This window comes from Sabethes cyaneus, chromosome 3, assembly GCF_943734655.1.
Source record: "Sabethes cyaneus chromosome 3, idSabCyanKW18_F2, whole genome shotgun sequence".
Lineage (NCBI taxonomy): Eukaryota > Metazoa > Arthropoda > Insecta > Diptera > Culicidae > Sabethes > Sabethes cyaneus.
The window spans coordinates 44,738,341-44,756,245 of record NC_071355.1 but is presented as its reverse complement, the minus strand read 5'-3'; the positions used below and the strand labels follow the sequence as shown (position 1 = coordinate 44,756,245).

The following is a 17,905-nucleotide window of genomic DNA, read 5'->3' as shown; positions in this document are numbered from 1 at the left end:
GGACGTGTTCGATATGGCTGCGATTAGAGCAACATTATGGATTGGTAAAGTATCGGTAGCTAGAAACAAAGTGTATTGTTTCTTTTGTCGACTCCCGTTTCCAAATTATAAAATTATCGATATTATTGCCATTTATTCTAGAAATAGCGATAAATAATGTTATTCATATGTGCTATGGGGTGATGGGGTATACCCAAGACGGTAGTCCTGTCCGCGAAACTATGCGTCGCAGTCCTCCCCAACAAACATTTTTATTTAAGTATAGTTAAAACCAATGGAACAAGCGCATGATAAGCTGTTATTTATACAACAAAAATGTTCCTTAGGTATAGTAAGGCAACATGCTTAAAAAACTTATACTACTTAGGAAAAATTCAGAAAATGAAGTATAACGGAATAATCGGCACGTACTCAAGCAAAAGCTCACAAGGAGGGGATCCTGTTTACCGAAAGATCGGAGGTGGTTAGGCGTTGGAAACAAAACTTCGATACATTGATGGAGCGGTTAACAGAAATAGGATAACAATTAAAGATGATGGGCAAGCTGTGGAAGCTGAAAAACGAGCAAAGCAGGACGGCATCCCCGCTGAACTTTTGAAAGTTGGAAGCGAACGGTTGTTTTGTGCAATTCATCAAATTATACTAAAGGTATGAACTGGGGAAGAACCACCTACGGACTGGTTCCAAGGTCTCATATGCCCTATTTACAAAAAGGCCCATCGCCTCGAATACAGCAATTACTCCCCTCCATTCTGCATACAAAATTCTCCCCCGCATCCTGTTTCTCAGACTGAGGCCGTTGCAGGAAACCTTTGTTGGCGAATACCAGTGCGGTTTTCGAGAGGGACGCTCCACGACGGACCAAATGTTCACCTTGCGACAGATTCTCGATAAACTTCGGGAATTCAGCTTGCAGACTCACCATTTTTTATAGACTTTAAGGCGGCGTACGATTCAGTTAAACGAAATGAGTGGTTGCAGATTACGCTTGGACATTATTTTCCAACAAAACTGATTAAGCCGATACGTGACACCCTTGATGGTACAAAATCAAGCGTAAGGATAGCGGGTAAGACAGCGGACTTATTTGTGACGTTAGATGGTTTGATTAAGCTGACGGATTATCGAATTTGCTGTTCAACATTGCATTGGAAGATGCTATTCCTATTCGATGGGCAGGCGTGCAGAGAAGTAGTACCATCATCACAAAATCGTCAGATGCGTCAGATGCGGACGACATCGATATCAGTGGTGTTACCGTAGAGATGTGGAAGAAACGTACCCGCATCTTAAGAAGGAAGCTGCGAGGATAGGGCTTACCATAGGGTCCTATTCTGCAAGTCACGTCGAGTGTCACTTTGGTCGATTAGTCCGCTATTATGTAAGCCACACGCGACATTTTTGAGCGTAAGATCCTTCGATCAACTCTTGACGGCATATTAGACGAAGGAGACAGCCCAAGACCGAGAATCGTGTTGACGTGTCCTGAATTCGGCATGAATTCGATAAGCGGATTGTCACCGAAAAAGTGAGTAAATAATATACGTAAGAAACGTACTGTAGAGGATATGCCAGATAGTTAAAATAAAAAAATAACAATGGTAGAAATAACTATTTGGTTAGCAGTGTCCTAAAAAATGAACTAACGTTACATCGACTTCTGCCTTGCCTTTGTGTGTATCTCGAGCGTAAGAAGAGTGTATAGCATACAACATATGATGTTTCGTCTTAGGTCCGCGGAGAGTTATCGTCAATATGCGGGAGTGTGCGTGTGGTCTGGTTGAAAATAAAAAGGAACGAGAGAGAAAGAGTAACAAGCTGCCTTTAATAACCTTAGAACCAACACAAATTCGCGAGGAATATGTGCGTATGTGTGATGCAGACAAGCGAGACAGAGCGAGGTAAATCCAAATGCTTTACAAGACTGAACGATCAGTTTTTGGACAGACGTACAGATGAACAGTTCGGTGAGCGGCTTGCGAAAGCGCAAATTAGTTTGACTGGTCACGACACGTACCACATTTTATTAATGTATATTTTATACTCATAAGAAATGCGGGGTGCTGTCATAACTCTGGTTGTCTCAAGCTGCTACTTAGCGCCTCTTCACAAATCTAAATCAAACGATGACAATCGATGGCCGTACCTAGTAATGCTTCATATACATACTGGAGCAGCTGAGCTGGAGGTGCGAGCTCAAGCAGCTGTTGCCAAGGTGAGGCACGGCTCACACAGCACAGCAGTCTAGGGCATGACAAAAAGCAGAGACGATTAACGGATACGAAAATCCTCTTAATTTTCTGTGATGAGCAGGAAGTTGACCATATCTGTGATGTGAATGATATTGTAGCAATATGCTTACTGACAGAATGGCCGTGACGGTCAGGTGGAAGGAGCACTTACAGACGCTGTTGAGTGGAAAGATAAACATGGAGAATAACAGAAACTGGCTAAGAATTGTGAGCGATAGTCAAGCGGTTGAGCTACCAACATAGGAGGAGGTTAAGAAGGTAAATAGTGAACCGAAAAACAAGCAGGCTGCTGGGAAGAACGGCGTTCCGGCTGAATTCATAATCTGTATGTTGACTTTAAAACTGCGTTCGATTCAGTCAAACGAAATAAGCTGTGGCAGAACATGATATTTCGACGAAACTACTTAAGCAGATTGATACGATGCTAGATGGAAGAAAATCGTGCGTCAGAATAACGGGTAAGGTGTCAGCCGCTTTCTTGCCACTGGATGGACTGAAGCGAGCTGACGCAGTCTCACTTACTATTCAACACTACCTTGGAAGGTGCAATACGAAAAGTTCAAAATATGGAAAGAATCGAGACTACGATCACGAGATTTTACATGTTTCTCAGTTTTGCGGAAGACGTCGATACTATCGAAAACAATCGCACAGTAGTGGAACAATCTTTTTAAATAAGAAGCAGCAAGAATGGGACTCACCATTAGTAGTGGAGGAATCCATATACCATGGTACGCCAGTGACATGTGGCAGCGACGTAAACCGCGAAGTAAAACAACGTATTCTAGCCGCGAATCGGGTTTCCTATGGATTATCTAGCTAGCTGAAGTTCCGTAGTTTGCAACTTCGAACATAATTGGGCTCACACTAACTCTCCCACATGTAGCATGGATGCTAAAGGAAACTGATGTGTGGCGCAGACGCATGAACCGCGAGCTGTATCAAGTATACCAATACTCTGGTATAGTGAAGATAGTACAATGTGGCAGGCTGCGGTGGATTGGGCACGTAGCCAGAATGCCTGACAAAAGGGTAACCAAAATTGTTTTCAGCAAAAAACCAGGAAGAGGCCGTAGAGCCAAGGATAAATTCCGCACCCTATGAGTGTACGCTGTCGATGATGATGTACGTTCAGCTGGTGTTCGATGAGATTCGAGAACGGCGCAGTATCGGGCGGAAGACGCCACTATCCACTTTTTCGCGCACTTAATGGCGGCTAGTGAGTACACTTTTCGGAAATGTTTTTTGCTTTTACGAACTCCGCTCACGTACGCTTGAAAGTTCGACAACAACAATCAAGGGTGGAAATATCAACTTGACGTGAATAAAGTTTCCAAAAGCATGCTGACGTTTTCCGAAAGTAGTACCCCCAGCCGCCATTACGCACGCGAAAAGGTGGATAGCAAGCTTTCAGACTACAGCCCTCAGGTATCCCGCAGGGCAGTCATCTCGGCCCGCTCATATTCCTGCGCTATTTCAACGACGTGAACCATATGCTTGACGGACCAAGGTTATCATATGCCGATGATTTAAAAATATTCTCCCATTTCCGCTCAACTGAACATTGCCTCGCTCTCCATCGCCAGCTGGATGTCTTCGCTAATTGATGTACCTTAAACAGAATGGTTGTAAATCCCTCAAAGTGCTCTGTTATATCCTTCTCATGTAAAAAAGATGCTGTTATTTTCAACTACACGCTACCATCGAGCGGGTCGATCATATCAAAGACCTAAGTGTAATCTTCGATACAAAGTTAACATTCAGACAGCATGTATATTTTATCGTCAACAAATCTTGTAGGACTCTGGGATTCATTTTTAGGATCACCAAAGATTTCACAGACATCTACTACTGTATAAAAGCTTTATACTGCTTCTTGGTCAGATCGACTCTGGAGTACTGTTCTGCGGTTTGGGACTCGAACTACCACAACAGTTCTGAACGAATCGAATTTGTCCAGCGCCACTTTCTACGTTTTGCTCTTCATCGGTTGCCGAAATCCGGCGAAATCTGTATCACTTACCGAGCTTCGAAAATCGATGTCTGCTGATCCATCTGGATACTCTCTTCACACGGAGGGATACATCTAAAGCCCTGCTAGTCGCCGATATAAATAGAAAATAGATTGCCCTCAACTTCTATAGAGGGAATCGAAATACTGCTATGCTGAGGATGTCACACCACCGTACGAGCAAATACGGGGCCCTCCAGTCTCCAGAGGACGTTTGACAAAGTAGCCTCCATATTCGATTTCCATCTATCGCACCAAACCCTACGCGAGCGATTCAACTGCTTCTTCAGCCGGTCCAATTAATTTGTCTACCCGTTTTATTTATATTTATGTGAATTTATTACTATTTATACACTTGACCACTAGTAAAGAAGTTAAACCATCATTGAGACCACGTAAGTGTGTACTTGTATTATAGATGTAATAAATAAAAAGTAAGACTTCTTCTTCTTCTTCAGCAGCATAGAGCCGGGGTGGCTCGTGCTGTTTCAAGCACTCGTCTCCATTCAACTCGGTCTTGGGCCACTCGTCGCCAATTTCCTAGTCGTCTCAGAAGTCGCAAATCGCTTTCGACCTGATCGAGCCATCGTGCACGTTGGGCCCCCCTGTTCCTGGTGCCGGTGGGGTTGTTGAAGAGGACCGTTTTCGTCGCACTGTCGTCCGGCATCCTTACGACGTGTCCGGCCCACCGTAGCCTGCTAACTTTCGCTAGATGTACGATGGGAGTCTCCCCAAGCAGTGCCTGTAGCTCGTGATTCATACGCCTCCGCCACTCTCCGCTTTCAGTTTGTACTCCGCCAAATATCGTCCGCAGCACTTTCCGCTCAAACACGGCAAGGGCGCGTATGTCCTCCGTAAGCAGCGTCACGGCTTCAAGTCCATAAAGAACTACCGGTCTAATAATGGTTTTGTACATTGTTAGCTTCGTGCGGCGGCGTATGCTTCCTGATCGCAGCGTTTTACGAAGGGCAAAGTAGGCCCGATTTCCCGCTTGGATGCGCCGCTGGATCTCCTTACTAGTGTTGTTGTCCGCGGTCACCAGCGATCCCAAATACACGAACTCTTCTACCACTTCTAGTTCGTCGCCGTCAACGGTTACCGTCCGTGGGAGGCGCGCATTTGTTTCCTTTGAGCCTCTTCCTTTCATGTATTTGGTCTTCGACGCATTTATTTCTAGCCCAATTCTCCTAGACTCCGCTTTCAGTCTGGCGTAGATTGCCTCCGCCGTCGCAAAGTTCCTGGCAATGATATCGAAGTCATCTGCAAAGCCTAGAAGTTGGCTACTCTTGGTAAAAATCGTGCCTCTCGTTTCAATGCCCGCTCGTCGGATCACCCCCTCAAGAGCGATGTTGAACAGCATGCAGGATAGACCGTCACCTTGTCTCAACCCTCGTCGCGTCTCGAAGGGACTCGAGAGTGTCCCAGAGATGCGTACGAAACACATCACTCGATCCAATGTAGCTCTGATCAGTCGCGTCAGTTTGTCCGGAAAACCGTATTCGTGCATTATCTGCCATAGCTTGTCTCGATCGACTGTATCGTATGCTGCTTTGAAATCGATAAAGATGTGATGCGTGGGCACGTTGTACTCCCGACATTTCTGCAAGATCTGTCGGATAGTAAACATTTGGTCCGTAGTTGCGCGAGCCCCCATGAAACCCGCCTGATAATTCCCTACGAAACCTTGTGCTATCGGTGACAGCCGGCGTAACAGGATCTGGGAGAGTACCTTGTAGGCGGTGTTTACCAGCGTAATACCACGATAGTTGCAGCAGTCTAGCCGATCACCCTTTTTGTAGATGGGACAAACCACTCCTTCCATCCATTCCTCCGGTAGCTTTTCCTCCTCCCAAATCCTCGAAATAACCCAGTGTAGAGCCTTTGCTAGCGTTTCTCCGCCATGTTTATAAAGCTCTGCCGGTAGGTGGTCCTTCCCAGCGGCTTTATTGGTCTTCAGCAGCCTGATTTCTCGTTTGACTTCTTGGAGATCAGGTGCTAGGACATCACTATCTTCCATGGGCGCTCCTAGGTTAATTTCCGTTCCGCCTCCTTCTGCGACTTCGCCATTGAGGTGTTCATCGAAGAACTGCTTCCACCTGTCGACCACCTCGCGCTCGTTTGTAATTAGATTCCCTCCCTCGTCCCTACACATGTCAGGTTTCGGTGTGTAGCCCTTCCGAGTTTGGTTCACCTTCTCATAAAACTTGCGCGTGTCATTAGCTAAGAATAGTTGCTCTAATTCTTCACGATCTCTGTCCTCCTTTTGGCGCTTTTTTCTCCTCAGGATCGTGGTCAACTGGTTCCTAGCTCGTCGGTACTTGGCCAGGTTCTCTCTAGTGGCAATACTTAGATAATTTCTCCAAGCATTTTTTTTCTCCTCCACCGCTTGTTGGCATTCCCCATCAAACCAATCATTTTGTGTACTCCGAGGCTCAATACCTAGTACCGCGGTAGCGGCCTCTCCGATGGCCGAGCGTATTCTGCCCCAACCGTCTTCGAGGTTTGAAGCACCTAACTCCTCGGAAGAAGGCAGTGCCTCATTCAGTACTCGCGCGTAGTTCTCGGCAGCTTGTGGGTTATCTAGCTGCCTGATGTTCAGCCGAGGAGGGCGGCTTTGACGTGTCCGGTATACGGTGGACAGCTTTGAGCGCACATGTACTGCTACTAGGTAATGGTCAGAATCAATATCCGCACCCCGACGGGAGCGTACGTTCGTGATGTTAGAGAAGAACCGGCCCTCTATGAGAACGTGGTCAATTTGGTTCATTGTACGTTGGTCAGGTGATCTCCAGGTGGCTTTGTGGATATCCTTGCGCGGGAAAAAGGTACTTCGGATCACCAGGCCTCGGGAAGCTGCGAAGTTTATACATCGTTGGCCGTTATCGTTTGTGTCGGTGTGCAGGCTATGGGGTCCTACCACCGGTCTATACATTTCTTCCCTACCGACCTGGGCGTTCATATCCCCGATGACGATCTTGATGTCCCGTGACGAGCAGCTGTCGTACGTTTCCTCCAGCCTCGCGTAGAACGCTTCTTTCTCATCGTCGGGTCTACCTTCGTGCGGGCAGTGCACGTTAATGATGCTATAATTGAAGAAACGACCCTTTACCCTCAATAAACACATTCTCTCGTTGATCGCCTTCCAATCTATCACGCGATCCTGCATTCCGCCCAGCACTACAAAGCCCGTTCCCAGTTCGTTGGTAGCGCCACCGCTCTGGTAAAACTGGGCCTTTCCGCCACGGATCTTCCATACCTTCTCTCCTTTGCGACAGATTTCCTGCAGAGCTACGATGCCGAGTTTGCGGGGTTCCAGCTGTTCAATCAGCACCCGCTCGCAACCTGCGAAATTTAGCGATCTGCAGTTCCAAGTCCCGAGTCTCCATTCGTCGTCCTTATTTCGTCGCCTAGGTCGATGCCGAATATTCCGCTCCGAATATGCTTGAATGTTGTTAGTTTGTGTTGTTTAGGTGTGTAGCCGTACTGGGGCAACACTACCGAGTCTCGTGATGGGGCTGCCATCTTATAGTGCCGAGACTCACTACCTCCTTCCCGGTTAGTATACGACCTTAGTTTCCACCGGGATTGGTTACCCGATCTCCGCTAAGGTTGCTCGTATTCCGGCTGGTACCACGAGGAGGTCGGGATCGGAGTTGCTGGATAAGAGGCTAACGACCACTATGGGGTCTATATTCCGCATTATCTAGCCGTTTACCAACGAAGCCGTTTACCGTTTAGAAGTAAGACTTCTTGAAGCTTTCTTCCCTTAAATAATTTTGCTAGAGCACTTTCGCTCGTAAATTCAATTTAGCCCTACCCAGTAGTATAATTTATTCCGGACTGTACCGTATTCAAAAAATGTGAGCAACAATCAAGAATTATAGTGGCATCACTATAATAGTCTGTGATGAGTTGCTCCCAGGTTTCGAGACCTTCTGAATGAGGTAGGCTTCTTTTACTTGGCATGGGTACGGGCGAACAACAGTGGAAGCGTGCTGGGTCTATAACCTGTACAGAAACACGAGTTGTTAACGCAGTGACGGTTTATTAACAAAGAGTTAGACTCACACCAGAGTCAGTCGTATTTATAGTAAACTACGTTTAAATCAAAAGTTGCTAAGTTTACAAAACTAGCGTTGAAAGGTCTTCTTCAAAAATTTCATTTTATTCAGACAGTCGGGTATCCGATTCATAGGAATATGTTTATTTACACACCGCTTTTCCCATCACATTTAGCGGCATGCTTCGTATGTTTTATAACATCATCCCGCCATTCAAAACGGCCAAGCCTAATACTAATACATGTGTCGATACATTGGTTTCAGTTCATATAAAAACTGCACTGTATGTACTGCGTATTGTCATTTTATACAGCGACGAATTGAGTCCTATTCAATAAATCCTATTACGAAAGTGACCACAAATTTGTTGTATGTATTATCAAATGTTGCAATTCGCCGATGTTTTGCTTTTTTAGTTCAACTGATCTAAGAGAACAAATAAATAGAATTATCAAATAGCCTACACTACCATATCGTAATAGCAGTTACTAGAAAGGGTTAATCAGTAAAATATTTGAAATGAATAATATAGCGCAGATTTTTTTTTTGTTCAGATAAAAAATATTTAGTAATATGGCGAGTTTCATTTGTTTGAAATGAAGAAGTTATTATCAATCACAATTTTAAGCAGTTACATGCCTTCTGTAAACTTGTAGTTCAATGTTCAGCTAGCTGAACAGTTGATCGTATCTAAACGCCATTTATTAAGCTCCCGATGTCATACGGTCGTACCTAATGATAATGCAGTAAATTCCTATTAAATTACTGACCTATTAATTTGCGCTAAAATTGTAGTAGTGGTTTTTAATTAAATAAAATCCTAAGAGCTCGTTTTGAGTAATTTGACCTTATTAATCTGGTAGATCGATACTGATAATCGGCACAACCGGTTTGAGGTGGTCACTTTTCTTACTTAAAGCCTTCTTACCCTTTTTGCTGCCGTACTTTTCAAACTCTTCCAACTGCACAGTGGTATCTAGGGGAACGTTTTGACCCCCACTTTCTGTGTGATATGATATGTTTCCGTATTCCTGTAGGCAAGGTAAAACACCCAGCAGAAACTGACAAAAGCTTTTTCTTATGCCAAACCACCCTGTGTGTGGATAAAAAAGGTATAATCAATCGACTATTTTGAATGAAACCATCAAACTTACATTTGTTGCCACCTTTGGCGTTGAAACTCAACAAAATAAGAACAAACAGTGCTACCAACAGTGGCCCACAAACGGCAATAAAAGGCCAATCCAAATCTTCGTCCAGCTTGTCTGCCAGCAACACCTGAAACACAAGGATTGGAAGCACAGTAGCACAATTGCCGATTGCTGAATTGATGGCGGATTTCTTTTGCTGCGACGAAACCTCGGGCGTTCTCAGCAGGATGCCACAGAAAATTATACTGTACAGCACCGCCACCAAGCTTAGGCAAAGAACAATCCACAGTGGAACGAACACCACTTCCCAACTCCAGGAAACGAATCCATCCAGTTTGAGAGGCAGGAACACAAACTGAAGCGCATTCACTGCACAGAAGAGCTCCAACTAAAACATGCCGAAACGAAATAGAATCGATTACAAAGTCAGTTACGTCTCTTTTCACTATCTACCTCAAATGAACGATCGTGCTTAACAGCCCATACGCAAGCACCGACGCTAGCAACGCTACCAAAAATCAAAGGAATAAACACCAGAACCCAAAGATGCCGTCCGGATGTTAACCTATCACAGGCCAATAGCTCGAACATTAGTAGAATCAAATGAAGTGAAAGCGATATTAGCATCGCTTTGAAATGTGAATAAGAGTCTCCTTCGACCCTGCGAAATGATTACGAGAATAGCGTTACTTAAAAGAATTAGAGTAAATTGTTTTATTTCTCATACCTATAATGTGGGTAGCGACACCATACTACTGCACCTACGATCGCCCCCAGGGTGGCCACAGATTTCCATAACCACAGCGGTACAAATATTACCCAGTATGGCCAATCTATTAATGAAAGCATTTAATTTTATCTTAAATTCACGATAAACTCACCTATGGCAGCTTACCTATGTAATCGTCCAATCGAAGACTGAACAAAACCGTGAATGTAAACAAACAGCAGTGCACCACAAATTTGCTAAGAAAAAATATAACAAAATTAACGTTGGCAACAAATCAATAGCTTATTCAAGAATTTATTTTAATGGAAAACCTTGAAAACATAAGAATTCAATACCAAAGCTGTGGCACAAGGCAGGAGGACACGAAAGCGAAAGTACATATCGAAGAGCACGGAATCAAGTTTACCTCGGATTAAAGTCCTGGAACAGAGCTTGCAGATTCATCGTACGGCTGTTTCCACTGACTGGATTACTTGGACATGGTTGTGACGAAAATGGGAGAACGGTAAAATTTGCCAAACAAACTTTTATCTTCCAATGATCAAGCGAAACGAATATAAACTTCTCCTATGTACGATTCGAAAATGGCAATGTACCCGAGAGAACAGCGAATCATACAAGATTTTCTTCTGGCTTTCCTTCTCGATTTTGACAGTTTTATTGCGATTTTCTGTTTTTATTTTCTTGTTCCTTTTGCCCCACTGTAAAAGAGCAAACCCCATCATCCCGATGTGTGGGATGCTCTACAAATTACGTGACATGTAAAACGACACTCAAAAAAATGCAAATATTGTATTTATTTACGTTGCAGCAATTTTACGAGCTACGCAAATTCATTTCTTAAATAATATTGCTGATTGCAAGAAAAATTGAAGGATTGCAAGGAACCATCCAAAGTGCGATATCACTCATAAAAGTGCTATTTTACATTAAATCGTTTCGGTATCTTCGGCGCACTTTTTCGTTACATTCCAAGCAATAAGTGCGCCGAAGAGGCCAAAATGATTTAAGCTAAAAAAGCACTTTTATAAGCGATTGCGCACTTATTGATTGGGCAATTTTCCTTGCCATTAGCAATAATAATTTTCCTGTACTTACTAAATACATTGAAAATATGCTTGTCAACCAAAGAGGGGTGCAGTGGGGAGCCAATAACGAAGAACTGATGGCTCAAATTGCAAACATGTGTGGTAAGCGCAGAAGATTAGCAATATATTGCGGAGTTTCCACCAATTTACAGTCCCACCACAGAACAGAAGTGGATGTCCGAACGATTCGGCGATCAAAACTGGTAACAGAGTCTAAAAAAAAAGTGACTCGCCACCACCAGGTTCACTAGTATATGCAGAAAGAAGCATGTACGTGTTTGGATTTTAACTTCCACCTCTGTACTGTGGTCCGACGCGAAAATTATAAGCGTGGTTATTTTCTGTGTTTACCACACATGTTTGCAATTTAGCTATTTGAACCATCAGTTTTTCATTTTTGTCTCCCCACTGCACCCTTCCTTGCTTGACAAGCATATTTTCAATGTATAATTATTTTTAGGATAATTATTATTAAAAAACGAATTACGTAGGACTCGTAAAATTGCTGCAAGGTACAATACAGCAAGTGAGTGATGAAGTGGATTCAACGGATTTAACATCAAACTGCTGCGCTAAAATTAACCTCAGATTAACCATTTTAAACTCAAATCTCGACCAGCATGTCAAAAGGTCCAATGTGCAAAAGAGAAATTCTCTTTGCGTCTCCTCTCTTATGCTCATCACGGCAGCATAAATGTATTTCAACCCAATTTTTCTCAAGGGTTAGCTAGCCAATAACGCCAGCAACCATTTCATGAAAAATAGACGCATTCAAGTGCGTAAGCGTAAGAGAGAAGACGCAAGGAGAATATCTCGTTTGCACATTGGACCTTTTGAAAGCGTTAGGGAGCTGCTCAACCATTTGATCATACCGACGATCCTGAGCTTGTTGAATGGGTGAAGAAAATGGTTCGGAAGGATATCCTGCCTACTATACTACAAAAATTCAATTCAATGGACAAAGTAGTTTAAGTTACCCCTAACAAAAAATACTTTGTTACTGAATACCCTATCACGAATCGTGTGAAGAGCTTCCGGAGAAAAATCGATTCAAGAAAGGAAAGTCAAGTACATACAACCGATTGCGATTAGATTTATATTCTGTTCTAGACTCATTATTTACATTCATTTACTCTCATTATTTTAGACGACCAACGATTTTGCTGTTTTTTGAACCGTCACAGATCTAAACTATCTGTATGAAAACCGGAGAGTTAAAAAGTCAGTACTAACGTAACCGAATCCGACATTAGGAAGTGGTTTGAGGAGGTTTTCGGAAATCTCCATGAAGAAAAGATAGACATTCTTTCTGATTCAAGAATCCTCAATGGTGGTTAGCTGAATTTGCAGTGCAAAAAGAATCTTTTGGAAATTACCAAGAGTGTGCTAGACGAATGAGGGTTAGGTAAAACAGATAGCAGATAGATGAATAAGGAATGTTTTTTAAAGTATGTGAAACACATATTCAGCTCGCCAAAGTAAATGTGCTGCCAGTTATTTATTTTATCGACGGGCACTCGTCACACACGCCTATAGGGAAGCAACAGACGAATGTAAAAGACTTGCTGTTATGCTTCGTCTACTTGTATGCAAACTGCACAAGAGTTTTACAGCCATTGGATGTTGCAGTGTTCAAGTCGCTGAAAACAGCGTGCCTGACAGTCGTCGACCTGAAGTTCAGTAACTCAAAACAACACATCAGTATGGAACACTTCTCCCCACTCCTGCAAAAAGCGATGGTATCGATCGACAGTCATATAATTCAAAATGGGTAACTCACACGGAGTCTTTCCAAAGAACGGAATGATTCGCAAATCGACACTGGTAGTGAGCTGCAAATTCGAGTTCTAGCTCCCTTAAAAACATGTCTAGTAATTTAATCGGATACAGAAGATGGGATTTTCTCGACAAACCCGATTACCCGAGAATGTAATAATTTAGGCTTTACTTCGAAGCTAGACAAGATTCTCGCAAAAGTGTACAGTATGCCGAAGCCCTTGGAGGCAGAGGATCAAATGGTAGAAGAGTATTTGACTCCCGAAAATCTGAAACGTACAGGAACACTACGATTTAAGCGAGGAAAAAAGAACAACAAAAAAGACCGAACAAAGAAAGAACAAAAAGAAGTCTTTCCGTAAACCTGAAAAAAAATAGCTGAATATAAGAAATTTTTATTAAATTATGAGTGTTTTATCCCTCTGTCTGAGTTCTATTGTTTCAACTATATTAAATCGTATATTTTAATTTCACGCCGGATATAATCTACAATTGAGTTACTATTGTGCTGAAAACGAGCATAATTAAAAAACGCATTTAAACCATATTGTCGGGACAACGAAGAGGATCCGAGTACCCTTCAGAATCATGACAGCTCGCGGATGCAGTAATCGTGTTCTCCACTCTATCAGCTTCGGCATCTCTATTGCACCAGCTTCTACAAATCGTACAGCGTAACATGCTCACAGCACAAAACGTCACGACAAGTTAAAACGTATTGAACGTGTGGCAGCAACAGTTAAAATCTGGTTAAAATTAGTTAAAATTAAAATATATACGGCTACGAAGTACGGAAACACTTTGAACACTAAAATGTGAGTTTAGAATTTATTATATTAATGTATTCTTAAAAATGATTAAACTGATTATTACAGCTTTAAGCAATTTACATTGTCGCGCTAAAAGATTGTGTTTTTTTAACCTCGCCGTGAAAGAAAGTTCCACGACATTCTTAAAGATTTTACGGCAGAAATTTAAGTGAATCCGACTAACTGAAGCCGTAACCCGAAGTACGGAAAGATGCCGAAAAAAACAACTTACAGTTGCGGAATCTGTTCCGATCCGGATAATGAATTGATGGTAGCTTGTGATGCTTGCCACGTGTGGTATCATTTTCGATGTGTCAACGTGGAAGATTCCGTGGCGGACCGAGATTGGAGCTGTTCGAAATGCCTGAACGGCCAAACGGAACATGGCGATCAAGACGAGATACGATCGAGATCCAGTACGTCCACTACGCGAGCAGCTAAGGCTGCATTGGAATTGCAGCAGCTAGAGGAAAAAAAGCAGCTTGAGTTACAGCGTATTCAAAGGCAAGCCGAGCAGCGAGAGAAGCAAGCGGAGTTTGAACGGAAATGTCTTGAAGAAGAACGTCGTCAACGGGAGAAAGAGGCTGCGTTGGCCAGAAAGCATTTGGAAGAGAACCAGTTGCGTGAAAAAGCCCTAAAAAAACTGGAGGAAGAGTACATTAAAAAAAAGTATCAGATTATGAACGCGCATTTGGATGAGGAAAGAAGTAGAAAGGGATCGAGCCGCGATTCAGGCGTAAGAAAGGCTAGTGACTGGCTAGCAGGCCTTCCTGTGTTACCCGCGCAGTGCAGTGAAAAACAAAATGCACCGGCTCCGAATCCGCCGAAGATTCAACCCGGCGAAGGTAAACAAATTGATATAGTACGAAAATGTACAGGTTTTTTCCGTCACTCGACTGCACTTGAGCCCGCTGCTCTTCCAACGGGTGATAAAGACGATGATCAACCGCCATCAGCCGCATCGCGAATGACACGACAAAACCCGGTGACGCCCAATCCAGCGCCGCAAGAGGAAAGGAAGCATTCGAGCGAGAACGCTAATGCCGCTCACCGTGTTTTGACGGAAGCACAACTGGCAGCACGCCAGGTTTTGCCAAAAGATTTACCCACCTTTTCTGGTAACCCAGCTGATTGGCCGCTATTCTATAGCAACTGGGAGAATTCTACAAGCGAATGTGGATACTCCAACGCGGAAAATTTGATCCGCCTCCAAAGAAGTTTGAAGGGCGATGCGCTGGCAGCCGTGCGAAGTAGGCTGTTGCTACCGGCGGCGGTACCCCACGTGATAGATACATTGCGGATGTTATTCGGTAGATCAGAAACGCTGATTAATTTGCTTTTAAATGATATTCGCAATACTCCTTCGCCGAGAGAAGGAAAATTAGACACACTAATTGCATATGGGTTAGCGGTTCAAAATTACTGTGATCACCTTATTGCAGCCAACATGGAAGATCATCTAGCAAATCCAACGTTGCTACAGGAAATGGTGGAGAAATTGCCATCCACTATAAAGTTGCAGTGGGTTGACTATAAAGAAGCGGCAGGATATGCCAACGTAGGCTGCTTCGGGAAGTTTATGTCGGAAATAATGAGGAAAGCTAGCGAAGTTACTCCGTACTGTCCGTCGTCTTCCAAGGTCTCACAAGGCGAGGAACACAAAGCCAATGGTGGAAATTATAGGACCAAATCCTCTTACAATCATCAGACCGGTGAATACAGAAACAGGGATGGCCCGAAATCCTTACGATTTGAGAAGATTTGTCCGGTGTGTGAAAAGTCCGGTCACGGTTTAGAGCTGTGCGGTAAGTTTATACATTCTAGTCCAGATGAAAGGTGGAGAGTTCTTCGTCAGCATAATTTGTGCAGATCCTGTTTAAAAAGCCATTCGCCTTGGCCGTGCAGAAGACCCAAAGATTGTACCGTCGATGAGTGCCGTTTACGACACCATCCCCTACTCCATTACTCTCCCCAAGACACCGAAGTGTCTGTTAACCGACAAAATCATCACAGCGTTGGGCAGCCGACTGTGTATCGAATAATTCCTGTAACGGTGTATAATCAAACAAAGGTTTTAAATACATTTGCGCTTTTAGATGAAGGATCTGAAGTAACAATGATCGAAAAAGGTTTAGCGGATGAACTGGAATTAAAGGGTTTGCCTGATCCGCTTCATCTTAAATGGACTGGAAATGTGTCTCGCATTGAAGCGGACTCTCGTGTTACAGATGTGAATATTTCCGGGAGGGGAAAAGCTCACCGTTTCAACCTGATCAACGCTCGTACAGTTGACCAGCTCGACCTTCCAATACAGTCCGTATGCCCTTCAGTTCTCGAGCGACAGTATCCGTACTTACGTGGTCTACCACTCGAAGAATATCATATGGCGAGACCACAGCTGTTAATTGGACTTGAAAATATTTATCTGACCACGCCGCTAAAAATTCGTGAAGGACCTCGAGGACATCCTGTGGCCACGAAAACGCGATTGGGTTGGTGTATTTATGGGGGGCTCCCTGAGCGATCAAATAAAGATTTTTTTCGAGCATACCACGTTAGCCGTCCGGTAGTTACCGATTCTGATCTACAACTGCACGAAATGGTCAAGCAGTATTTTCTTGCAGAAAATTTAGGAGTTGCATCAAGCGTTACTCCCGTGTCCCGAGAGGTAGAGAGAGCACAATCCCTGTTGCAGTCCACTACGAAAAGGGTACCAGGTGGGTTTGAAACCGGGCTGTTATGGAGAAGTGATAGCATCACGTTTCCGGACAGTTGGAGCATGGCCGTAAGTCGTATGAAATGCCTGGAGAAAAAACTGTCCAGGGATCCTCGACTTGAAGAACGAGTTCGGGAACAAATCACTAGCTACTTGCATAAGGGTTACGCTCACGTCGCTACGAATGAAGAGATCGTTCAAACGAGTCCACGAAAGGTTTGGTATTTGCCTTTAGGTGTAGTAACCAATCCGAAAAAACCCAGTAAAATAAGACTGATTTGGGACGCGGCAGCCCAGGTCAACGGGGTGTCTTTCAATTCGAAGATGTTAAAGGGTCCAGATCTCGTGACTCCTCTTCCCGCAGTGCTTTATCGGTTTAGGCAACGAGCAGTAGCAGTGTGCGCCGACATCAAGGAAATGTTCCACCAAATAAGAATAAGGAACGAGGACCGACAGTCACAACGCTTTCTGTGGAGGAGTAACTGCAATGAAAGACCAACCATCTTTGTCATGGATGTAGCCACTTTTGGGTCTGCTTGCTCCCCGTGCTCCGCCCAATATATTAAAAATCTCAATGCGAAGGAATTTGCTGATAAGTACCCGGATGCTTCAGAGGCCATAGAGAATGGCCACTATGTTGATGACTTTCTAGACAGCCGGGACACTAACGAAGAGGTCTTTCGCGTGGCAGAGGATGTACGAAAAGTGCACAGTCTAGGAGGGTTTGATTTGCGGAACTTTGTCTCAAACTCAGTGGAAGTTTTGGATAAACTAGGAGAAGTAGATCCTTCGCTTGTAAAAGTGCTGAACCTGACGGAGAGTGGTAGTTCGGAGTCTGTCCTAGGCATACGCTGGTTACCAGCGTTGCCAGATCAGCGGTTTTCCCGCTAGATTTAGCGGGATTTCAAGTCGGACAGCGGGACTTAATAACCAAACAGCGGCTAGCGGGAATCTAGCGGTTTTCTTAAATAACTCAGCGGGATTTTAGCGGGATCTCGATTTAGCGATATTTGATAGGCAAAAAGAGTGCTGAAAGAGAGGTTGACAGCAAAACACTTCGTTTAGTGACATTCTAATGTCTGCTCATGCATTGGCAGATGGTTCAGTATATTCTGTTGATTATAAAATTCCGTGGTTTTTACCTAGAATGGGATAGTTCTGACAAATACTCATTAGAACTTACTGAAAAAGAAGACCACCAAACAAATCCGTTTTGCACTAATTCGTTGCCAATGGATGGCAAAATCCAACTGATTCATGAATTGGAAACAAAACAACACTTATGTATCTATATACATCATAGGGCCCTAT

The 17,905-nt window shown here is 43.7% G+C and overlaps 1 protein-coding gene across 1 annotated transcript; it reads right to left on the bottom strand.

Annotated features, from left to right (window-relative positions):
• Positions 1-8,453: 8,453 nt before the first annotated feature.
• Positions 8,454-10,799, bottom strand: LOC128744213 (transmembrane protein 185B). Its single transcript, XM_053841055.1, has 6 exons — positions 10,612-10,799; positions 10,371-10,441; positions 10,203-10,308; positions 9,929-10,136; positions 9,479-9,863; positions 8,454-9,417 (listed from the first exon to the last, which is right to left on the bottom strand). The coding sequence occupies exons 1-6, from the start codon at positions 10,647-10,649 to the stop codon at positions 9,176-9,178; spliced, it is 1,050 nt and encodes a 349-aa protein (XP_053697030.1). The 5' UTR covers positions 10,650-10,799; the 3' UTR covers positions 8,454-9,175.
• Positions 10,800-17,905: the final 7,106 nt, after the last annotated feature.